Source organism: Salvelinus fontinalis, unplaced genomic scaffold (genome assembly GCF_029448725.1).
Source record: "Salvelinus fontinalis isolate EN_2023a unplaced genomic scaffold, ASM2944872v1 scaffold_0204, whole genome shotgun sequence".
Taxonomy (NCBI): Eukaryota; Metazoa; Chordata; class Actinopteri; order Salmoniformes; family Salmonidae; genus Salvelinus; species Salvelinus fontinalis.
This window is the reverse complement of record NW_026600413.1, coordinates 137,494-162,995: the sequence shown is the minus strand read 5'-3', so window position 1 is coordinate 162,995 and position 25,502 is coordinate 137,494. Positions and strand designations below refer to the sequence as shown.

The window sequence follows — 25,502 nt, the reverse complement described above, 5'->3', positions numbered from 1 at the left end:
CAAATGCATAATATAACAACCCACAAATATAGTTTTATCACAAAGGTGTCTTTATTGTTCAGGTTATTAAAGCAAGCCATGTTTATTAAAGCAAGCCATAACAATTACACAGAGATGACATCAGTCTCTTCACAGAGGGGGAATATAACCTTGGTGTCAGCGTCACGGCAACCGCGTCACCAGGCAAGAAGCGTGATGGGGGCGTGGGGGGGTCTTAGACAGGCAGGGTCAGAGGTGTACAGGCTTACTACTGCTTGGGGAAGTTCTCGTCGACCTTGGCCTTCATCTTGTCAAACTGCTCAGTGAACCAGTTCCTGGAGACGGGGAGACAGAGACACAGTGAGTAATTTCAGTCTTTAATTATTTCAGAGTACTAATGTAGATCTCCAATTAATGAAATGTTGGGTTATGTTTTGGGGGGTGTGTGTGTGCGTGTACTTGGTCTTGGAGGCGAACTCGCTGTCCCCGATCTTTTCAAACATGTCCTTGGTCTTGACGCTCAGGTCATCAGTTAGTTCCTTCATCTGATTGCCGAAGGTGGCGAAATGCTCCTCAATGGTCTTCTCAGCCTCCTGAGCCTCTGTAGAGAGAGAGAAAGGAGGCAGGGTTAGAACTATGAACAGAAGGGGAGAGTGTTAGAACTATGAACAGAAGGGGAGAGTGTTAGAACTATGAATAGAAGGGGAGAGTGTTAGAACTATGAACAGAAGGGGGGAGTGTTAGAACTATGAACAGAAGGGGAGAGTGTTAGAACTATGAATAGAAGGGGAGAGTGTTAGAACTATAAACAGAAGGACAGAGTGTTAGAACTATGAACAGAAGGGGAGTGTGTTAGAACTATGAATAGAAGGGGAGAGTGTTAGAACTATGAACAGAAGGACAGAGTGTTAGAACTATGAATAGAAGGGGAGAGTGTTAGAACTATAAACAGAAGGGGAGAGTGTCAGAACTATGAATAGAAGGGGAGAGTGTTAGAACTATGAACAGAAGGGGAGAGTGCTAGATCTATGAATAGAAGGGGAGAGTGTTAGAACTATGAACAGAAGGGGAGAGTGTTAGAACTATGAATAGAAGGGGAGAGTGTTAGAACTATGAACAGAAGGGGAGAGGGTTAGAACTATAAACAGAAGGACAGAGTGTTAGAACTATGAACAGAAGGGGCGAGTGTTAGAACTATGAATAGAAGGGGAGAGTGTTAGAACTATGAATAGAAGGGGAGAGTGTTAGAACTATGAACAGAAGGGGAGAGTGTTAGAACTATGAACAGAAGGGGAGAGTGTTAGAATTATGAACAGAAGGTGAGAGTGTTAGAGCTATGAACAGAAGGGGAGAGTGTTAGAACTATGAATAGAAGGACAGAGTGTTAGAACTATAAACAGAAGGACAGAGTGTTAGAACTATGAACAGAAGGGGAGAGTGTTAGAACTATGAACAGAAGGGGAAAGTGTTAGAACTATGAACAGAAGGGGAGAGTGTTAGAACTATGAATAGAATGGGAGAGTGTTAGAACTATGAATAGAAGGGGAGAGTGTTAGAGCTATGAACAGAAGGGGAGAGTGTTAGAACTATGAATAGAAAGGGAGAGTGTTAGAACTATAAACAGAAGGGGAGAGTGTTAGAATTATGAATAGAAGGGGAGAGTGTTAGAATTATGAATAGAAGAGGAGAGTGTTAGAACTATGAACAGAAGGACAGAGTGTTAGAACTATGAACAGAAGGACAGAGTGTTAGAACTATGAATAGAATGGGAGAGTGTTAGAACTATGAACAGAAGGGGAGAGTGTTAGAACTATGAACAGAAGGACAGAGTGTTAGAACTATGAATAGAATGGGAGAGTGTTAGAATTATGAACAGAAGGACAGAGTGTTAGAACTATGAATAGAAGGGGAGAGTGTTAGAGCTATGAACAGAAGGGGAGAGTGTTAGAACTATGAATAGAAGGGGAGAGTGTTAGAACTATGAATAGAATGGGAGAGTGTTAGAACTATGAATAGAAGGGGAGAGTGTTAGAGCTATGAACAGAAGGGGAGAGTGTTAGAACTATGAATAGAAGGAGAGCGTGTTAGAACTATAAACAGAAGGGGAGAGTGTTAGAATTATGAATAGAAGGGGAGAGTGTTAGAATTATGAATTGAAGGGGAGAGTGTTAGAATTATGAACAGAAGGGGAGAGTGTTAGAACTATGAATAGAAGGGGAGAATGTTAGAACTATGAACAGAAGGGGAGAGTGTTAGAATTATGAACAGAAGGGGAGAGTGTTAGAATTATGAACCGAAGAGGAGAGTGTTAGAACTATGAACAGAAGGACAGAGTGTTAGAATTATGAATAGAAGGGGAGAGTGTTAGAACTATGAACAGAAGGGGAGAGTGTTAGAATTATGAACAGAAGGGGAGAGTGTTAGAATTATGAACAGAAGGGGAGAGTGTTAGAACTATGAACAGAAGGACAGAGTGTTAGAATTATGAATAGAATGGGAGAGTGTTAGAATTATGAACAGAAGGGGAGAGTGTTAGAACTATGAATAGAAGGGGAGAGTGTTAGAACTATGAACAGAAGGACAGAGTGCTAGAACTATGAACAGAAGGGGAGAGTGTTAGAACTATAAATAGAAGGGGAGAGTGTTAGAACAATGAATAGAAGGGGAGAGTGTTAGAACTATGAATAGAAGGGGAGAGTGTTAGAACTATGAATAGAAGGGGAGAGTGTTAGAACTATGAATAGAAGGGGAGAGTGTTAGAACAATGAACAGAAGGGGAGAGTGTTAGAACTATGAACAGAAGGACAGAGTGCTAGAACTATGAACAGAAGGGGAGAGTGTTAGAACTATGAACAGAAGGGGAGAGTGTTAGAATTATGAACAGAAGGGGAGAGTGTTAGAATTATGAATAGAAGGGGAGAGTGTTAGAATTATGAACAGAAGGGGAGAGTGTTAGAATTATGAATAGAAGGGGAGAGTTTTAGAACTATGAACAGAAGGGGAGAGTGTTAGAACTATGAATAGAAGGGGAGAGTGTTAGAACTATGAACAGAAGGGGAGAGTGATAGAACTATGAATAGAAGGGGAGAGTGTTAGAACTATGAACAGAAGGGGAGAGTGTTAGAACTATGAATAGAAGGGGAGAGTGTTAGAACTATGAACAGAAGGGGAGAGTGTTAGAATTATGAACAGAAGGGGAGAGTGTTAGAATTATGAACAGAAGGGGAGAGTGTTAGAACTATGAACAGAAGGGGAGAGTGTTAGAACTATGAACAGAAGGGGAGAGTGTTAGAGCTATGAACAGAAGGGGAGAGTGTTAGAACTATGAATAGAAGGGGAGAGTGTTAGAACTATGAACAGAAGGGGAGAGTGTTAGAATTATGAATAGAAGGGGAGAGTGTTAGAACTATGAATAGAAGGGGAGAGTGTTAGAACTATGAATAGAAGGGGAGAGTGTTAGAACTATGAACAGAAGGGGAGAGTGTTAGAACTATGAACAGAAGGGGAGAGTGTTAGAACTATGAATAGAAGGGGAGAGTGTTAGAACTATGAACAGAAGGACAGAGTGCTAGAACTATGAACAGAAGGGGAGAGTGTTAGAACTATAAATAGACGGGGAGAGTGTTAGAACTATGAATAGAAGGGGAGAGTGTTAGAACTATGAATAGAAGGGGAGAGTGTTAGAACTATGAATAGAAGGGGAGAGTGTTAGAACTATGAATAGAAGGGGAGAGTGTTAGAACTATGAACAGAAGGGGAGAGTGTTAGAACTATGAATAGAAGGGGAGAGTGTTAGAACTATGAATAGAAGGGGAGAGTGTTAGAACTATGAACAGAAGGGGAGAGTGTTAGAACTATGAACAGAAGGGGAGAGTGTTAGAACTATGAACAGAAGGGGAGAGTGTTAGAACTATGAACAGAAGGGGAGAGTGATAGAACTATGAATAGAAGGGGAGAGTGTTAGAACTATGAACAGAATGGGAGAGTGTTAGAACTATGAATAGAAGGGGAGAGTGTTAGAACTATGAACAGAAGGGGAGAGTGTTAGAACTATGAATAGAAGGGGAGAGTGTTAGAACTATGAATAGAAGGGGAGAGTGTTAGAACTATGAATAGAAGGGGAGAGTGTTAAAACTGTGAATAGAAGGGGAGAGTGTTAGAACTATGAACAGAAGGGGAGAGTGTTAGAACTATGAACAGAAGGGGAGAGTGTTAGAACTATGAATAGAAGGGGAGAGTGTTAGAACTATGAACAGAAGGGGAGTGTTAGAATTATGAATAGAAGGGGAGAGTGTTAGAACTATGAACAGAAGGGGAGAGTGTTAGAATTATGAATAGAAGGGGAGAGTGTTAGAACTATGAATAGAAGGGGAGAGTGTTAGAACTATGAACAGAAGGGGAGAGTGTTAGAATTATGAACAGAAGGGGAGAGTGTTAGAACTATGAACAGAAGGGGAGAGTGTTAGAACTATGAACAGAAGGGGAGAGTGTTAGAGCTATGGACAGAAGGGGAGAGTGTTAGAACTATGAATCGAAGGGGAGAGTGTTAGAACTATGAACAGAAGGGGAGAGTGTTAGAATTATGAATAGAAGGGGAGAGTGTTAGAACTATGAATAGAAGGGGAGAGTGTTAGAACTATGAATAGAAGGGGAGAGTGTTAGAACTATGAATAGAAGGGGAGAGTGTTAAAACTATGAATAGAAGGGGAGAGTGTTAGAACTATGAACAGAAGGGGAGAGTGTTAGAACTATGAATAGAAGGGGAGAGTGTTAGAACTATGAATAGAAGGGGAGAGTGTTAGAACTATGAACAGAAGGGGAGAGTGTTAGAACTATGAATAGAAGGGGAGAGTGTTAGAACTATGAACAGAAGGGGAGAGTGTTAGAACTATGAATAGAAGGGGAGAGTGTTAGAACTATGAATAGAAGGGGAGAGTGTTAGAACTATGAACAGAAGGGGAGAGTGTTAGAATTATGAACAGAAGGGGAGAGTGTTAGAACTATGAACAGAAGGGGAGAGTGTTAGAACTATGAACAGAAGGGGAGAGTGTTAGAGCTATGAACAGAAGGGGAGAGTGTTAGAACTATGAACAGAAGGGGAGAGTGTTAGAACTATAAACAGAAGGGGAGAGTGTTAGAACTATGAATAGAAGGGGAGAGTGTTAGAACTATGAACAGAAGGACAGAGTGTTAGAACTATGAATAGAAGGGGAGAGTGTTAGAACTATGAACAGAAGGGGAGAGTGTTAGAACTATGAACAGAAGGGGAGACTGTTAGAGCTATGAACAGAAGGGGAAATAGTCAGGAAAATGAGTAGACTGAGGGTTTCATCATGAAGAGAGAAAGGTGGAGAGAGAGAGAGAGATATGGTACATGTGTGTTCATAATAATACATTTGTATTGATGTGTATTTGAGGTCAGACTCACGCATTCAGTAGTAATGGATTTGTATAGAGTAGTATCAAGTGTATTTGTGTGTATGTGAAGCTGTGTGTTTGTGTACATGCATGTGTGTATGCATGCGTTTGTGTGTTTATGTGAGAGAGAAACATCACATACGTGTCACCAGTGATAATGCATTAGTATTGACGCCAGTATTGAGGGAGGTGAATGAGCAATAAAATGATTAGATAGAGTGAGAGTGTAATTGCTGCCTAATAGGGCAGGGCTTCATACCTGTGTGTGCGGCGAACACAAGCATCAACACGGCAATGGCAATGGAAAGTTTCATCTTGACTGTTGGCTGCAAGGGAAGGACAAATTTAGTAACAACACCCTGCCTTTAATATCCTCCATCATAAAAAGGTTTGCATGCTGTGAGTTAGTTGTGAGTTAAAACAAAATCGTAGCATTATGCCGTCAGGGTTTCATCAGGAGCTGTGCTAAACAAGTGAAATGTAAGCCATCCTAAACAATTATCATTGATCAACAGCTGTTATGTTAGTGCATTCAGAACAGTGGACAGCTCCCTTGGCGTTCTCTAGCCTACACACAACTTAGATTGCTGACTTTACATGAGCAAGACAAAAAAACTTTGATAGCCTTATATTTTAGATTTTAAACTCGACCTGCATTTGATCAAATTAGTAAACTAACATAACAATTGTTTCTATTAATATCTGTCCTGAGCATTGGATGGCGCTCAGAAACAGAAGGTAGGCTGGATGTCTTTCCCACTGTATAAACTACACCTAGATGTCGCCACAATACCGCAAACGGATTTTGAGAGGCTGGTATAGATTTATGGAAAGTTTGGGGTATAAAATAAACAACTGCATTGACGGCATTCACGTGCATTTATTTTGAGTAAATAAACTGATGAACAAAAGTTATTCCGGCCTATGTGTTTGCTCAGATAAGAACAAAAACATACAAAGATAGACATTTGAAGTAATAACAATGAAAAGAAGTCTCTAGAAATGCAAGTGAAAAGTAGGTTAATCTTACCTGTTTTCCCGTCTCAGAGAGAAAATAACCAGAGTGTGTCTGACAGACTGACGGAGTCCCTCTATATATCCCAGGACACTGACGTAATCAGTAGTCACCACTTCTGACCTATGGTGACCCCACATCGCACAATGAAGCATGCGCCAAGAGTGGCCTACTCCCACCTTCTCCTCCAGATTAACCAACCCTCCCCCATCTCCCTTTTTCGGAGAGCCCAGCTGAGGTATGGTCCATGTCCTGTCTTGTGTCAAACTACACATGATCATGTATTTAATCAGATTTTGTGGGAATGTATTTATTTGACTGGATCTGTAATTCACAGTCTGATTTGGCGTGGGGGGTTTGGGGGGGTTCAACCTGCCTTAGGTTTTATAATGTGATATTAATTTGTCATAAAATATCCATTGTAAATCATCAGACTGTGAGTGCACAGAGATACAGACCTAAAGTGGACTATGACCATTAAACTAGGTCACAAGATACTTATACTAGGTAAGATATTGATACAGTTCTGCAGTGGCATCACTAACCAGCACTGCATTGACTCTGGTGCTCAGTGCAGGTCTGTCTCTGAGTCCACCAGACCAGTCCATTTAGGGCTCTATTCAATCCATAGCACTGAAGATTTGCGACCAATAATTAAAAGCTGTGTTCCCACCGTTGCGTTGACTGCATTCAATGACCTTTGCATTTTAATGCAGATCTTCTGCGATACGGATTGAATCCAGCCCTTAGTCTTTTTGACAAGGCAAGTATTTGGGCCCCATTCCATCCTTCCCTCCTCCCTTCCCTGAAGTCATCTCTGTTCTGACTTCTCGGAATAAATGAAAGCTGTGTGATGAAATCCTTGTTGACACCTATCAATTTCATAATATAAAATATAAAAATCAGGCCTATAACATGTGCGCTTCTTCCCCTCTGATCTACTTTCAGTCTCATTACCTTTCACTGACCTCACACACACATCTGTGTTATCAGTGTTATCATGTGATACAGCATGCACAGCATCATATTTGTCCACTGTTATGTAAATCTGATAGAAGTCCATTTTATTAGTGCTCCTCCGTGCTGTCTCCAACAGAAAGAAGCTGGGCTCAACAAACCTCTACTGTCCTGGAATAGCCAGTACGTAACTCCACGTCCAAGAACTACAAAATCTGGCAAAGTCTTATGACTTTATTTGCAATATTCTTAAAATAGTAAGTCTAGAAGGTCATTCTCTGTGTTGGAGCATACAGGGGTAGTGGACTACAGTTTGTTGAACTATAGTAACCTCTCATTAGTGCTGGAGGGGTATGTTTTCCTCATTGCAGCACTTCCCTCTTTACACCCAGCCCCTTGCTGCCCACTGCAGGGTGCCCATTTGGTGCTGATGGCTTTAGCCATATGAAACCCTATTATGATGCACAGATGACCATTGTCTTGCACCTCTTAATCACACAGTACCCATTCCTCACCTGTGGCAGAGTGTGTGAGTCTTTGTGTGAGGCATGGACGTGCATGTCTCGCTCGCTCATGAATTGCAATAACAAGCCGTCTGATAAAAGACTGTTTTTCCCCCTTCTTTTGCCAAAGGGCTCCTGTGGTGAATGGTTTGTGTTCCAGCACCAAGATGGGGGAAGAGGGGGGAGGAAGGGTAGTAAGAGGTAAAATCTCTGTGGGGGAGTTGTCGGGGGTTACTGTCGGTTTTGCTATGCCAACACCTGCTAGCTGGAGCCCTTTGTTGCTTCAGCCGGAGCCAGAGACTCCCAGGAGCTGCAGTATAGTACGTGAGAAAAAGTACTGACTGGCAGAATGCTTGTGGTTTTCCTGTTTTCTCCTTGGCCAGACCACTACAAATACATACAGGGTTTACTATAGTGTAGGACACTTCACCCAAACACGGCCTTCCAGTAAAGGAGGAACAGAAACAAACTGTGACTCAATAACAATGCACTTCAACACAGAGGTTGTTATTAGGAGTGTGACCTGATTTAGGGGAGAGGTCATTGTAGTCATTGTTGCTCTTCTTGTCTTTTCATTGAAAACAAGGTCACATACTTGAAATGGTATGCTACTTTTTATGCTTAGGGTTGAGTAGAGGTGGTTTACTAGACACAGTTAATGCTTGCATGGAGTATTTTTTCTACCGTTTTTTTCCTGGTTAAAAAAGGATGTGTGAGCACATTTTAATGAATATCATCAAGAAGCTTGTGTTCATATTTATAGCCTTAATCACGAAACAGTGCTTCAACTTCAAAAATAAAGATGCCCATAGTGCTATTGTATACAGTGAAAATGAACTTTGTTTAGTTTATTAAAACTACCATGAACAACAACACTAAAGTACTGTAGGTGTACAGTAGAAGTCGGAAGTTAACATACACTTAGGTTGGAGTCATTAAAACTCGTTTTTCAACCACTCCACAAAGTTCTTGTTAACAAACTATAGTTTTTGCAAGTCGGTTAGGCCATCTACTTTGTGCATGACACAAGTAATTTTTCCAACAATTGTTTACAGACAGATTATTTAACTTGTAATTCACTGTATCACAATTCCAGTGGATCAGAAGTTTACATACACTAAGTTGACTGTGCCTTTAAACAACTTGGAAAATTCCAGAAGATGATGTCATGGCTTTAGAAGCTTCTGATAGGCTAATTGACATCATTTGAGTCAATTGAAGGTGTACCTGTGGATGTATTTCAAGGCCTACCTTCAAACTCAGTGCCTATTTGCTTGCCATCATGGGAAAATCAAAAGAAGAGCAATTTCCAAACACCTGAAGGTACCACGTTCATCTGTACAAACAATAGTACGCAAGTATAAACACCATGGGACCACGTAGCCGTCATACCACTCAGAAAGGAGACGTGTTCTGTCTCCTAAAGATTAACGTACTTTGGTGCGAAAAGTGCAAATCAATCCCAGAACAGCAGCCAATGACCTTGTGAAGACGTTGGAGGAAACAGGTACAAAAGTGTCTATATCCACAGTAAAACGAGTCCCATATCGACATAACCTGAAAGGCCGCTCAGAAAGGAAGAAGCCACTGCTCCAAAACCGCCATAAAGAAGCCAGACTATGGTTTGCAACTGCACATGGGGACAAAGATCATACTTTTTGGAGAAATGTTCACTGGTCGGATGAAACAAAAATAGAACTGTTTGGCCATAATGATCATCGTTATGTTCGGAGGAAAAAGGGGGACGCTTGCAAGCCGAAGAACACCATCCCAACCGTGAAGCACGGGTGTGGCAGCATCAAGTTGTGGGGGTGCTTTGCTGCAGGAGGGACTGGTGGACTTCACAAAATAGATGGCATCATGAGGAAGAACAATTATGTTGATATATTGAAGCAACATCTCAAGACATCAGTCAGGAAGTTAAAGCTTGGTCGCAAATGGGTCTTCCAAATGGACAATGACCCCAAGCATACTTCCAAAGTTGTGTCAAAATGGCTTAAGGACAACAAAGTCAAGATATTTAAGTGGCCATCACAACACCCTGACCTCCATCCCATAGAAAATTTGTGGTCAGAACTGAAAAAGCCGGTGCAAGCAAGGAGGCCTACAAACCTGACGCAGTTACACCAGCTCTGTCAGGAGGAATGGGCCAAAATTCACCCAACTTATTGTCGGAAGCTTGTGGAAGGCTACCCGAAACATTTGACCCAAGTTAAACAATTTAAAGGCAATGTTACCAAATACTAATTGAGTGTATGTAAACTTCTGACCCACTGGGAATGTGATAAAATAAATTAACTTCTTCTGGCTGCAAGCCCGAGGCCGGCCACAATATGACAACAGCCACTTCAAGTGCAGGTGTTACCCTTGCTCTAAATATGTTTAAAAAGGGATCCTATCTATTGTTTTTTATTTGTGTGTCTTATGAGGGTTTTGAAATTCAAAATATATTTTTTATAAATATTTAACTTTCACACATTAACAAGTCCAATACAGCAAATGAAAGGTACACATCTTGTGAATCCAGCCAACATGTCCGATTTTTAAAATGTTTTACAGCGAAAACAGCACGTATATTTATGTTAGCTCACCACCAAATACAAAAAAGGACAGACATTTTTCACAGCACTGTCACGATCGTAAAAGGGTGTGAAAAGAATCAGACGCAGAGAGAGAGCCGCTTGGGGGAAAAATATTCCTTTTACTGCTTAACCAAAATATAAAGCCCGAACATACAGGGCGCAGAAAAACACTTGACACAACCCAACATACAACGCACGTAACAAAAAACAATCCCGCACAAAACAAGGGCGGGTCAAACTCCTAAATATAGGGAAGCTCATTACGTAATAAAGAAAACCCCACAGGTGCAAATAATCAGAACACACAAACAGATAAACGAAAAAGGGATCGGTAGCGGCTAGTAGGACGGTGACGACGACCGCCGAGCACCGCCCGAACAGGCAGGGGAGCCAACCTCGGCGGAAGTCGTGACAAGCACAGGTAGCATGCACAAAGCCAACCGAACTAACCAAGAACCAACCAAACTAACCAACAAACAACTTCATCAGATGACAGTCTTATAACATGTTATTCAATAAATCTATGTTTTGTTCGAAAAATTTGCATATTTCAGGTATAAATCATAGTTTACATTGCAGCTACAATCAGAAATTGCACCGAAAGCAGCCAAAATAATTACAGACACCAACGTCAAATACCTATACACTCACCATAAAACATTTCTGAAAAATACATAGTGTACAGCAAATGAAAGACAGGCATCTTGTGATTCCAGCCAATATTTCCGATTTCTTAAGTGTTTTACAGCGAAAACACAATATAGCGTTATATTAGCTTACCACAATAGCCAGAAACACAAGCCATTTCCCAGTAGCAAAAGTTAGCGATCGTAACAAACCAGCAAAAGATATATAATTTTTGACTAACCTTGATAAGCTTCATCAGATGACAGTCCTATAACATCAGGTTATACATACACTTATGTTTTGTTCGAAAATGTGCATATTTAGAGCTGAAATCAGTGGTTATACATTGTGCTAACATAGCATCTTTTTCCCACAACGTCCGGATATTTTTCTGACACTTTTTCTGACACACATATTCTAACCAAATAGCTATTCATAAACACAACTAAAAAATACATGTTGAATAGGAAATGATAGATACACTAGTTCTTAATGCAATCGCCGTGTTAGAATTCTAAAAATAACTTCATTACGACATCCAGCTTAGGTATAGCGAGAGAGTACCCAAAAGCTGGGCGCAAACGACCATTTCACATGTTCGACAGATATATGAAATAGCATCATAAAATGGGTCCTACTTTTGCTGATCTTTCATCTGAATGTTGTACAAGGGGTCCTTTGTCGGGAACAATCATTGCTTGGATTTAGAACGGCCTTTTTCCCTCTCGATTTAGCAAGCACACTTGCCAAGTGGCGCAAATCTCTCCATGTCAACAAACGGAAGAGAACGGAACACGGCAAAACTCCCGAAAAAATACGACAGCTTATCAGAAGGCAAATCCAGCTCCCTTGACGCGCTCTCCAGAAAACAGGAAACTGGTGACACGTCATACAAAGAGCATTTATACGAGCACAGATCAAGTTATTCACTCCATTTCTTCTCTCACTCCTTGTCGACATCTAGTGGAAGACCTATAAAGTGCATCTAAACGAATAAATATCAAGGACTTTAATAGGCAGCCCCTAGAAGAGAGCATTGATTTCAGATTTTCCACTTCCAGTCAGGAAGTTTGCTGCAAAAGGAGTTCTGTTTTACTCACAGATATAATTCAAACGGTTTTAGAAACTAGAGAGTGTTTTCTATCCAATAGTAATAATAATATGCATATTGTACGAGCAAGAATTGAGTACGAGGCCGTTTGAAATGGGCACCTTTTATCCAGGCTACTCAATACTGCCCCTGCAGCCCAAAGAGGTTAAAGATGAACTAAGTCATTCTCTTTACTATTATTCTGACATTTCACATTCTTAAAATAAAATGGTGATCCTAACTGACCTAAGCCATGGAATTTTTACTAGGATTAAATATCAGGAATTGGGAAAAACTGAGTTGAAATGTATTTGTATAAGGTGTATGTAAACTTCCGGCTTCGACTGTAAGTGCTTTTTTCAGTAGGGGATTGGTGGAGCAGAGAGGAGGGATAAGTGGTGGCCTTCACTGCCTGGCTTCCAGCCTAAATGTTTACTTGCTGGCCACTATCCTACGCTTCAGAGGCAAACTTTGTGACTCACACTTTCTGTTAACTACACAAAAAAAACTCCATGTTTTGTTTGGTCTGCCAGAATGCCTTACTATTACTGTGTGTTTCTGGTGTTTACGTGTTCTTTTAAACCTGATTTATCCAGGTTAAACCTAAAATCTCTTGGATAAAATCTGTTTTGCAACACAGACTGGGTCCAAGATCAGCGATATTACAAGTCAAATTGCAAATGTGAAAAACTAACTGTAGATCCATCAAAAGCAATTATCATAGCATTTGTGTACCTACAGTATGTGTGTGTGTGTATGTATGTGTGTGTACCGTCGTGCACATCTATGTATCTTAGACAGGAGAGGAGGGTTGAATAACTATAAACATAGTAGATGAAAACACAAACATGGTTCTTGAAACCTGCTGGGATAACGAGAAAGGAATGTGAGAGCAGATCCCGACAAGCCAGGACCGGGGAAGCAGGGAGAGAGGGAGGTACGGAAGGAGGGAGGAAAGGGGACAAAAGAGAAAGAAAGACCTGCAGGGCAGGAGGGGGCGGAATGCCCTTTAGTGTTTGGTCAATCAAGCACCATCTGTACAGATTAGAAGATGAATTGACAGTGTGTGTTGAGAGGGGGGTATGGGTGGTGGGGGAGGGTCCTAAAAGAAAGGTGAAAGGGGGATGTGGGTTAGGGAGAAGGATAGGTACCCTGAAAGAAGGCCTTACTGAAAATCGTCAGACATATCCGTATAAACGTACGTAACAACAGCCTGAAGAAAGTGTATTATAAGGAACATGTGTGTGTTTATGAGTGTACAGGTAGTAGAGAACTGCCTACAGGGGGTTTAGGGTTGGTATTTCGGGGTTAAAGAAATGGGATCTGGAGGTGGGAAAAGATGATAGAAAAGAAGATAGAGCATAACATGACGAGGACATTCTGTCCAACCTATTTCTGGAGCCTCCAGATGTGATGTTACGTGACATTATAACCTAACGTAGATCTCAATTCAACTTACATTGTTTGTGGTTTATAAAGACCAACACTGAATTACTGTATGTCAGGGGTCTCCAACCCTGTTCCCGGAGAGCTACCCTCCTGTAGGTTTTCTCTCCATCCCCAGCTGTAACTAACCTGGTTCAGCTTATCATTGTTATCAGAACATGATGCATGATAGAGGGAATTTATAAGCATAGGAATGTCTTGATTTTATGTGCTCATCAACCATAGATTTTAAGATGAAGATCCATCTATTCAGCTATATTAACTACCTAATTTGTCATTGTAACTAAAAATAAAGAAATGTCAAAGTTGAAAAAAGTTGATAAAGGTTTGACAAGAAAAGAACACACTGACAATTGAGCAACTCTTTCCATATTTTATTTACGCAGCGCTGGGTAACACACTGCAGTCAGCCAGACAGCCAGACAAACAGTGTGCTATGGTGAGCAGCAGGGCGTGTTACATTGTGAAGTGGAAGAGACACTCTGGCCAAACTGAAATAATACAGACAGGTAGTATATGGACCCTGTGAAGTATACCTTTTAGTTTCATTGTCATATTCGCGTCATATCACAGTCATAGTAAATACACTTCTATATGAATCACAACAAATACAGAGCCTACAGAGCAGGTGTAGATACAGCATCATAGACAAGCAAGGCATGGAGTGGTTCTGCTCCTTTGGTTCTGGACAGACTGATGCTAGTGCTGGAGATAAGCCCAGTCTTAGTTCAGTGCAGTTATTGAAATGAAGGACAGGGACAGCGCTGGAATGGGCCGGAGACAATTTGGCTCACGATTGTTAGATACTGTTTCAACCCCCTTTGTATCCCATATAGCAGCCTTAGAAACCTGATGCAAATTAGTAGAACAATTTGGAGAAGACATCTAGAGCACTTATAATGAGGAAGACAAGCGAAGCAGGTTAAAAACAATGGCCTCTTGTGTGTTTAAGAAAGGCAGTATTGAGTGTGGCTCTTGTGTTCTTAGATGAGGAGATAATACAGCGAGAGAGTGATTGAAGTGATTTAAATGCCTTTCTGAGGCCTGAACAGACATAAAGAACTGTGTTTGTCTGCTCAAGACCACTTCAAAGCTCTGTCATCCTCACCCATCTCTCTCTCTATCAACCCCCCTCAACCAAAACACACAGTGCCAACACAGTGAAAACAGCATCAGTAACACTTAACTCCCTCCTCTCTGTGGTAGCTAGGTGAATGGTGGCACAGTGCTTCACAACCGCCACCCCTACTTAAACAGGGGTGCAGTGGCGGGACACCGGTCCTCCGACCCCCTCCCTCCCCTGGGTCCATTTAGACAGCGGTCTCCTTGACCTTGTCCATGGCGGTCTGGAGCTGCTCACGGATCTTGGCGGCGTAGGGGGCGATCAGGCTGCTGAGCTCATCGATCTTGCCCTCCAGGGTGATGCGCAGGTCCTCGGCGGTGGCCTCCAGCTTCTCGCGCATGCCTTCGGCCTGGGTGGAGACCTGCTGGCTCAGGTCCTGGGCCTGGTTCTTCAGAAGGTCAGTGAAGCTGCCCAGCCTCTGGGCGGCGGTGTCGTGGGCCTGACTCACGAAGGGCTCCACGCGCTCCTTCACGAGATCCATGTTCTGGGAAGTACGGGACTGGATCTCACCCAGGTAGGTGGCCACGGTCCTGAGGGAGGGAGAGGCAGAGGGAGTTTGCATCACTTGGAAGATATTAAAACTGTATTTAGAAATTCTATGTTGGAAATCAAGCTGTTACAGTACATTAGCTGTTGCCATCTATACTCACTTGCGGATCTCCTCGGTGTCCTTGTTAAGGCGTTTCTTCAGTTTGCGGGTGTAGGTGTTGGCACGGTTGTGGACATCATCAGCATTCTGCTCCATCATAGTCTTGAGCTCTCCCAGGTACTGTGTGCTGCGCTCCTTGGCGTCAACCATGTCGGTCTCGAGCTTGGTGGTCAGAAGCTGCAGGTCCTGGCCCAGCAGGGCGGCTGTGTCCTGGGAGTAGGGCCCCAACTTGGTCTGGATGTCCTCCCTGTACACGGTCAGCTCAGCCATGGTGTCAGTGATCAGGGTGCTGCGGAGAGGGAGGCATGGTTAGAGATGGTCATAAACTGGGTAGAGGGAGACATGGCCAGTGACGTAAGGGGACACAGGGGTACAGGGGGGAGGATGGAGGAGAGAGGGGAGACATCGTCTGGGAAATCGGGAGACACAGGGGTACAGGGGGGAGGAAAGGGGAGGCATGGTCAGGGACATAGGAGGACACAGGGGTACAGGAGGGAGGACAGGGGAGAGAGGGGAGACATCGTCTGGGAAATCGGGAGACACAGGGGTACAGGGGGGAGGACGAGGGAGAGAGGAGAAAGAGGGGAGGCATGGTCAGGGACATAGGGGGACACAGGGTACAGAGGGGAGGCATGGTCAGAGACACGGGGGGGAGGATGGGGAGAGAGGGGAAAGCAGGGAGGCATGGTCAGAGACAGTCACACAGCACAAGGTGATAATGGAGAGTGATGAAGCAAAGTATATGAGCCTATATCACTTCAGAATGAAATAGTGTTACAATGTGCCACTCACTCGAGTTCTCTGCTGAGCTGGGAGGCCTTGAGGTTTTCCACCAGTCCGTCGGCTCTGCTGTTGATCTCAGACACGTAGGTCCAGAAGCGCTCAACGTTCTCCTCCCAGTGGTTCTGGAGGGCCTCTGCCTGGCGCACAGCGCGGGCATGGCAGCCTGCAGGGGGACACAGAGAGCTCTGATGTGAGGTTTCCATAATATACACCATCAGGGGGGTTAAATCCAGTCTGGTAATGAGAGAGTGTGGAGCCTTGGTACAGTATGAAGCCTAATTATACAAGTGTTACAGTATTGTAAGAGTTGATCTTAAAGACTGATCTCAGAAAGGAGTCAGTAAATGCATTCATGCACATACAGTTGACTAATACTATATATATATACTGTATATACAGTTGACTAATACTAAATATATATACTGTATATACAGTTGAGTAATACTAAATATATATACTGTATATACAGTTGACTAATACTAAATATATATACTGTATATACAGTTGACTAATACTAAATATATATACTGTAAATACAGTTGACTAATACTAAATATATATACTGTATATACAGTTGACTAATACTAAATATATATACTGTATATACAGTTGACTAATACTAAATATATATACTGTATATACAGTTGACTAATACTAAATATATATACTGTATATACAGTGCCTTGCACTGGATTTCTTCACATTTTATTGTGTTACAACGTGGCATTAATGTATTTCATTTTCATTTTTTTTGTCAACAATCTACTCAAAATACTCTGTAATGTCAAAGTGGAAGAAAAATTCTAATTTTTAAAAAAAGAGTAAGAAAACATTTATAACTAAAATATAGTCATTAATTGTAATGAATTACAATTAAAATCCATTTTAATCCCACTTTCTAACACAATAAAATGTGAAGAATTCCAAGGGGTATGAATACTTTTGCAAGGAACTGTATATATTGATAACAGTGCCAAAAGGGAACAGTGTAAACCCAGGTTTACCAGAGATAACTGCCAGAGCAAGGATTATTGCCACAGCCTTCATGATTGATTGACAGACAGATACACCTATGAAAACAGACATAGACCCAAGTCAGACAGTGGTTGTCTATCAAAGCTATAGAAAACAAATACAACAATATACAAAGATACAATGTTACATCATTGGAATAATTGGCAGAATATTTTTTTGAATAAAGTAGAATACTACTCTGAGCCAATAGAATAAATAGGAAAAATTACCTTTCATGGACGCTAAATGTCCATAACTGTACTCACTGAGCTCTTTTAGAATAGCAACTAAACTAGTTCTATGCAATCAAACGTTTCAGATTAAACTTTAAATCCAGTCATTATGCTATAAACTAATAAGGTATTGTAGTTTCCACTGCAATGCATCTCTTCTTAACAGTTTTACCATACATTTGGTCTGGTTAATCTGCACACTACAGTAAAAAGATGAATGACTTGCTTTTCATTGCCTAATGTGAAGGCTACAGTAGCCTAACCTAATGCAATAATTTATAAGTAGTCTCTATCTCGGTATCAAATCAGGTCTACTTTAACAGATGCTTTATATTTCTACTAAAAATAAGGTATTTCACTCATGACTAAAGCACGTTTGTAGCCTATATGGTGCCCATTAGTTGTCCCCATTCCTCACTCACCTAAGAAATCCAGTTCTTTCCGTGCTCTAGGGACAGTTCGCGGGGCTTTTTATACTGTCCTGGGACGGCCGCGCGCCTGTAGCTGGGAGAACGCGCGCATGTGATGATGTGTGGCTCAGCTCATGGTTCGTTCCACGCGATGTGCCACTTCGCGTTCGAAGTTCTCATCTCTTTGCGTTGTTGTTGGATATATGGTGATTGTGCAATATATAGTTTATGATGTACGTCAACGAAAATAGTTTGTGCTTCTATGAAAAAACTGTAGGCTATTTGAAACAAGGAAACTCGTTTAAAGAACTCTTAGATGTGATTGTGGCTCACTCAGATTGTTTATACATTTCCTTCTTGGTCTTTGGCTTTTCCAGGTGTGTTTTATGTAATCCGTTTTGCAAATACAATTAAATGTTAAATGTCTCAGAGAACAATTATTTTGCCAACAATAATCTACTGCTGGCGCCAGGAATCTGTAAATAGGCTATCCTTGTCAGGCAGCTCCAATGGTCTTCAATGTATTTGAATCAGTTTATTTTTAATCATGAAACTACAGTATCAACTGACTACCCCTACCACTGTATGGCACCCCTCCACTCCCCATCAGTCTTCATTCATTTACACTGGGCTATTTGAATGCATGATGGTCACATGATGGTATGAATACTTTCTGAAGGCACTGTAACTGTTAACATCTGTTATTTCCTCAAAACAATAACTCCCCAGGCTAACAGATCAGTGCAAAACAAGATAGGAGTGGGAGATACTGCTGTTCCCAGAGACATGTCAGGGCTTGGGGATAGAGCTGGGGTGCAGTAGGAAGGATTATGAGTGGGCGGTAGAGAGAGTGGCGTGAGGGGCAACGAAGGCAGTTCATACATCACATAAATAGACTGCGGTTAGTTGGGATAGGCATGTCCAATGAGGAAAATGTTTTTGAGGTAAAAGGAGTTACTGTAGAAAATGTAACCTCAATATAACTCTCAAGATAAGGATTTGACAGAGCTAGCTTTATTGTTCATAGCCTGTAAGGAACTGAGACAATGACAAAAAAAAAAAAAAAAGAGAAAGTGCTGACTCCAACTGAGCCATATGAGTTCAACTCACACACCCAAATGTAGCTCTAATTCTCCTTTTTGTTAGGTCTAGTCACAGTTTATGCATTGTTGGACATCAAGGTTAAAGCTTTGGGCAATAACCGAAAAGTTGCTGGTTGGAATACCAGAGCCAACAAGGTGACACATCTCGCTGTGCCCTTGAGCAAGGCACTTAACCCTAATTGCTCCAGAGGCGCTGTACAATAGAGTGCAGGGAGTGTGGCCGTGACCACACGCCCTGCAGGTGTCTCGTGGGAGTTGGGATATGCAACAAAGAATTCCATTACACTTGTTTATAACATGACAAATATAAGCATCCCCCAAATTATATTCTTAGGATTCAAGCAAAGGTCAGAACTGATGTTATTTGTGAGAGGATTGTCATTCCGTCTGCATTTGCAGATTACTCTCCTTGATCAAAAGAAGTCAATATGTGTACCAGTGGAGGAAAAAGTAACAAATTGTCATACTTTAATAGAAAATTACTCAATGTAACGTAGATGCAGGGAGTCAGGAAGCAAGTGCAGTTAGTGTCAAGTTTATCATTTTAAAAGGCTAATTGATCATTAGAAAACCCTTTTGCAATTATGTTAGCACAGCTGAAAACTGTTGTTCTGATTAAAGAAGCAATACAACTGGCCTTCTTTAGACTAGTTGAGTATCCGGAGCATCAGCATTTGTGGGTTCGATTACAGGCTCAAAATGGCCAAAAACAAAGACTTTCTTCTGAAACTCGTCAGTCTATTCTTCTTCTGAGAAATGAAGGCTATTCCATGCGAGAAATTGCCAAGAAACTGAAGATCTCGTACAACGCTGTGTACTACTCCCTTAAAGGAACAGCGCAAACTGGCTCTAGCCAGAATAGAAAGAGGAGTGGGAGGCCCCGGTGCACAACTGAGCAAGAGGACAAGTACATTAGAGTGTCTTGGTGGAGAAAAAGACACCTCACAAGTCCTCAACTGGCAGCTTCATTAAATAGTACCCGCAAAACACCAGTCTCAACGTCAACAGTGAAGAGGCGACTCCGGAATGCGTGCCTTCTAAGCAGATTTGTCCAGTGTCTGTGTTCTTTTGCCCATCTTAATCTTTTCTTCCTATTGGCCAGTCTGAGATATGGCTTTTTCTTTGCAACTCTGCCTAGAAGGCCAGCATCCCAGAGTCGCATCTTCACTGTTGACATTGAGACTGGTGTTTTGCAGGTTCTACAGTGCCTTGCAAAAGTATTCACCCCCCTTGGCGCTTTTCTTATTTTGTTGCATTACAACTTGTAATTTAAATTGATTTTTATTTGGATTTAATATAATGGACATACACAAAATAGTCCAAATCGGTGAAGTGAAACATTTTTTAAACATGTTTTTAATGGAAAAGTGGTGTGCGCATATGTTTTCACCCCCTCTGCTATGAAGCCCCTAAATAAGATCTGGCTCAACCAATTACATTCAGAAGTCACATAATTAGTTAATTAAAGTCCACCTGTGTGCAATCTAAGTGTCACATGATCTGTCACATGATCTCAGTATATATGCACCTGTTCTGAAAGGCCCCAGAGTCTGCAACACCACTAAGCAAGGGGCACCACCAAGCAAGCAGCAATATGAAGATCAAGGAGCTCTCCAAACAGGTCAGGGACAAAGTTGTGGAGAAGTACAGAACAGAGTTGGGTTTTTAAAAAATATCAGAAACTTTGAACATCCCACGGAGCACCATTAAATCCATTATTTAAAAAATGGAAAGAATATGGCACCACAACAAACCTGCCAAGAGAGGGTTGCCCACCAAAACTCACGGACCAGGCAAGGAGGGCATTAATCAGAGAAGCAACAAAGAGACCAAAGATAACCCTGAAGGAGTTGCAAAGCTCCACAGCGGAGATTGGAGTATCTGTCCGTAGGACCACTTTAAGAGAGCTCCACACTCCACAGAGCTGGGATTTACGGAAGAGTGGCCCAAAAAAAATAAGCAAACATGTTTGGTGTTCGCCAAAAGGCATGTGGGAGACTCCCCAAACATATGGAAGAAGGTCTTCTGGTCAGATGAGAAATAATTGAGCTTTTGGCCATCAAAGAAAATGCTATGTCGGGCGCAAACCCAACACCTCTCATCACCCCGAGAACACCATCCTCACAGCGAAGCATGGTGGTGGCAGCATCATGCTGTGAATATGTTTTTCATCAGCAGGGACTGGGAAACTGGTCAGAATTGAAGGAATGATGGATGGCTCTAAATACAGGGAAATTCTTGAGGGAACCTGTTTCAGTCTTCCAGAAATTTGCGACTAGGACGTCACCTACCAGCAGGACAATGACCCTAAGCATACTGCTAAAGCAACACTAGAGTGGTTTAAGGGGAAACATTTAAATGTCTTGGAATGGCCTAGTCAAAGCCCAGAACTCAAACCAATTGAGAATCTGTGGTATGACTTAAAGATTGCTGTACATCAGTGGAACCCATCCAACTTGAAGGAGCTGGAGCAGTTTTGCATTGAAGAATGGGCAAAAATCCCAGTGGCTAGATGTGCCAAGCTTATAGAGACATACCCCAAAAGACTTGCAGATGTAATTGCTGCAAAAGGTGGCTCTACAAATTATTGACTTTGGGTTAGTTTTCATTTATTTTGTCTTATTTCTTGTTTGTTTCACAATAAATAAAAATGTGCAACTTGAAAGTAGTAGGCATGTTGTGTCAATCAAATGATACAAACCCCCTAAAAATCTATTTTAATTCCACGTTGTAAGGCAACAAAATAGGAAAAATGTCAAGGGGGGGAATACCTTCGCAAGCCATTGTATTTTATGAAGCTGCCAGTTGAGGACTTGGGAGGTGTCTGTTTCTCAAACTTGTAACGGCTGTCCTCGCTGACAGAAGGAGAGGACCAAAACGCAGAGTGGTTAGTGTTCATTATTTACTGAAAGTCAACAAAACACTTCAAAATACAAAACAACCAACAAATGTGACAAAACCGAAACAGTCCTGTGTGGCAAAAAACCTGACACAGGAACAAACACCCACAAAACACACGTGAAACCCAGGCTGCCTAAGTATGATTCTCAATCAGGGACAACGATTGACAGCTGCCTCTGATTGAGAATCATACCCGGCCGAACACAAACATCCCAACATAGAAAATCACACATAGACAAACCCACCCAACTCACGCCCTGACCAACTAAATAAATACAAAACAAAAGAAAACAGGTCAGGAACGTGACAAAACTAGACACTCTAATGTGCTTGTCCTCTTGCTCAGTTGTGCACCGGGGCCTCCCACTCCTCTTTCTATTCTGGTTAGAGTCAGTTTGCGCTGTTCTGTGAAGGGAGTAGTCCACAGCGTAGTACGAGATCTTCAGTTTCTTGGCAATTTCTCACATGGAATAGCCTTCATTTCTCAGAACAAGAATAGACTGATGAGTTTCAGAAGAAAGTTATTTGAACCCACAAATGCTGATGCTCCAGACACTCAACTAGTCTAAAGAAGGCCAGTTGTATTGCTTCTTTAATCAGAACAACAGTTTTCAGCTGTGCTAACATAATTGCAAAAGGGTTTTCTAATGATCAATTAGCCTTTTAAATGATAAACTTGGATTAGTTAACACAACGTGCCTTTGGAACACAGGAGTGATGGTTGCTGATAATGGGCCTCTGTAGGCCTATGTAGATATTCCATAAAAAATCTGCCGTTTCAAGCTACAATAGTCATTTGGAACATTAACAATGTCTACACTGTATTTCGGATCAATTTGATGTTATTTTAATGGACTTTTTTTTCTATCAAAAACATGGACATTTCTAAGTGACCCCAAACTTTTGAACGGTAGTGTACATATCTAGCCAGCTAGCATATCTTGAGATGTACAGCCACTGCAGTGCATGTGCTCTCTTCTGACTACAAGCAATTTGAGGACACATTTAAAAAAAAACTTTTTTACCATCTTAGTTTACACATTACTTGACTGAATAAAAAATATGTGACATAAAATCAAATGACCCATCAGGTGTTTACAATGTCTCTTAGTTTGATGCATAGAACTCCACATGCTTCCTCTACTCTATGTCACAGTATGGGTGTGTCACATGGGAAAGTGGGCATTCAGCAGCATGACAAGTCCAGTCCTGTTCAGCACACAGTCAGAGGATTACTGAAGTAATTGAATCCAAACAACCTCACAATCTGTTGTCACACAATCCTTTTGTGATATCTGACCGGCCTCTGTTATTAGTTATTTTTCTCCCACATTTAATGTGGGAACAGCATTGAATTGGGGTTTTATAGTTGTTCCTACAGGTTCCTAAGGTTGATGGATTACAAAGGAAAACCCAGCCACGAGCTGCTCAGTGACTCGAGCTTACCAGACCAGCTAAATTCCTTCTACGCCTGCTTTGAGGCAAGCAACGCTGAACCATGCATGAGAGCACCAGCTGTTCCGGACGACTGTGTGATCTTGCTCTCGTAGCCAATCTGAGTAAGACCTTTTTAACAGGTTAACATTTATGAGGGTCAGACGAATTACCGGGACATGTACTCAGAGTATGCACTGAACAGCTGGCAAGTATCTTCACTGACATTTTTTAACCTCTCTCTGACCCATTATCTAATACCTACATGTTTCAAGCAGACCACCATAGTCCCTGTGCCCAAGAATGCCAAGGTAACCTGTCTAACTGTCTATTGCCCAGTAGCACTCACTTCTGTAAGCCATGAAATGCTTTGAAAGGCTGGTCATGGCTCACATCAACACCGTAATCCCAGACACCCTGGACCCACTCCAATTCTCATACCGCCCCAACAGATCCACAGATGACACAATCTCTATTGTAACTTGATCTGGATCCTGGACTTCCTGATGGGCCGCCGCCAGGTGGTGAGTGTAGGCAACATCACATCTGCCATGCTGACCCTCAACACGGGGACCCCTCAGGGGTACGGGCTTAGTCCCCTCCTGTTCTCCCTGTTCACCCATGACTGCATTGCCACGCACGACTCCAACACCATCATTAAGTTTGCTGACGACACAACAGTGGTTGGCCTGATCACCGACGACGACAATAAGACTGCCTGTAGGGAGGAGGTCAGTGGCAGTGTGGTGCCAGGACAACAACCTCTTCCTCAATGTCTGAAAGACAAAGTAGCTGAGCGTGGGCTACAGGAAATGGAGGGCCGAGCACGCCCCCATCCACATCGATGGGAGCTGTTTTGGAGCGGGTCGAGAGCTTCTAGTTCCTCGGTGTCCACATCACTAAGGAATTGTCATGGTCCACACACACCAAGACAGTTGTAAAGAAAGCCTTTCCCCCCTCACGAGGCTGAAAAGATTTGGCATGGGCCCTCAGATCCTCAAAAAGTTCTACAGCTGCACCATTGAGAGCATCTTGACTGGCTGCATCACCGCTTGATATGGCAACTGCTTGGCATCTGACCCCAAGGCGATACAGAGGGTAGTGCGGACGCCCCAATATCATTGGGGCCGATCTCCCTGCCATCCAGGACCTCAATACCAGGCGGTGTCAGAGGAAGGCCCTAGAAATTGTCAAAGACTCCAGCTACCCAAGTCATAGCCTGTTCTCTCTGCTAAATAGTTAAATAGTTAACCAAATAGCTACCCAGACTATCTGCATTGAACTCTTTTGACTCATCACATACGCTGCTGCTACTGTTTATTATCTGTCCTGTTGACTAACTTTATCCCTACCTATATGTACATATCTACCTTAATTACCTGCTACCCTTGCACATTGTTACTCATTGTGTATTTATTCCTTGTGTTGTTATTTTTCTATAATGTTTTCTATTTTTTTTCTCTCTGCATTGTTGGGAAAGGCCCATACGCATTTCCCTGTTAGACTACACCTGTTGTTTATGAAGCATGTGACAAATACAATTTGATTTGATTGTAATTTGGTTCACTTTTTTTATTTAAACGCCTCAGCCTGAGCTGAACTCAATACCCTACCCACTGCTGCTCTCCCTGCTGGGACAGACAGACATGTCCTACTAAAGCTGGGACCACGAGGGACAGGGATTGCAGCACAGCTGTTATGAACAGTAGTGCAGTAGAGCTTTTGTAATGGCTTTCAAGGCATGAACATTGGGGTCATAGAAACAGTGAGAGAGAACGAGAGGGAAGTGAGAGAGAGAATAAGAAGAATGATGATACGGTATAACTAGCTGTAGACAGACAGACCGACAGACTTCTACAGAGTTCTGTAACAGAAGACACTTCCTCTTGTCCTAAAAATATATACTTCTTTGTTCCCTCTCATTGTAAGGATGGGTGATGTGGTAATATGCGTCTACCAGGGCAGTGTGTGAGAAGTTGTCGGTTAGCAGTGAACTCTCATAACCCCAGCCAGCTCATCTTGGAGTCAGGAGTGGTGTGACGGGAGCTGGAGGACTGTGGTCTGTGGTTAGTTGGTCACCTCTGGTCAGAGTGAGACCTCTCACCTCTAACTTCACATGAGTCTGTGATGTCACCACAACTGGCTGTGCCTGGGCCAAAGGGCGCTTAGCTGGGCCCAGTTTTAAAACTCGGTTTGATTCTATTCTCCGTGTGTGTGTGGTCAGTCATCTGCTTC

At 42.2% G+C, this 25,502-nt stretch overlaps 2 protein-coding genes across 2 annotated transcripts; both read right to left on the bottom strand.

The window, feature by feature from the left end:
- Positions 1–29: 29 nt before the first annotated feature.
- apoc1 (apolipoprotein C-I) lies at positions 30–6,532 on the bottom strand. The gene is made up of 4 exons (XM_055912750.1): positions 6,428–6,532; positions 5,657–5,723; positions 439–580; positions 30–314 (listed from the first exon to the last, which is right to left on the bottom strand). The coding sequence occupies exons 2-4, from the start codon at positions 5,709–5,711 to the stop codon at positions 248–250; spliced, it is 264 nt and encodes an 87-aa protein (XP_055768725.1). The 5' UTR covers positions 5,712–5,723; positions 6,428–6,532; the 3' UTR covers positions 30–247.
- A 7,444-nt stretch (positions 6,533–13,976) lies between these two features.
- Positions 13,977–17,881, bottom strand: apoeb (apolipoprotein Eb). The gene is made up of 5 exons (XM_055912738.1): positions 17,842–17,881; positions 17,177–17,242; positions 16,182–16,335; positions 15,391–15,678; positions 13,977–15,270 (listed from the first exon to the last, which is right to left on the bottom strand). The coding sequence occupies exons 2-5, from the start codon at positions 17,217–17,219 to the stop codon at positions 14,928–14,930; spliced, it is 828 nt and encodes a 275-aa protein (XP_055768713.1). The 5' UTR covers positions 17,220–17,242; positions 17,842–17,881; the 3' UTR covers positions 13,977–14,927.
- Positions 17,882–25,502: the final 7,621 nt, after the last annotated feature.

Bases quoted from the DNA above. Each gene is read 5' to 3' on its own strand.
- apoc1 (XM_055912750.1), bottom strand. From the start codon at position 5,711: ATGAAACTTTCCATTGCCATTGCCGTGTTGATGCTTGTGTTCGCCGCA. The intron at 581-5,656 runs GTATGAAGCCCT...CTCTCTCTACAG, and splicing joins TGTGTTCGCCGCACACACAG to AGGCTCAGGAGGCTGAGAAG. The intron at 315-438 runs GTACACGCACAC...CCCCGTCTCCAG, and splicing joins GAGTTCGCCTCCAAGACCAA to GAACTGGTTCACTGAGCAGT.
- apoeb (XM_055912738.1), bottom strand. From the start codon at position 17,219: ATGAAGGCTGTGGCAATAATCCTTGCTCTGGCAGTTATCTCTG. The intron at 15,679-16,181 runs GTGAGTGGCACA...CCCTCTCCGCAG, and splicing joins CAGCTCAGCAGAGAACTCGA to CACCCTGATCACTGACACCA. The intron at 15,271-15,390 runs GTGAGTATAGAT...TCCCTCCCTCAG, and splicing joins GACACCGAGGAGATCCGCAA to GACCGTGGCCACCTACCTGG.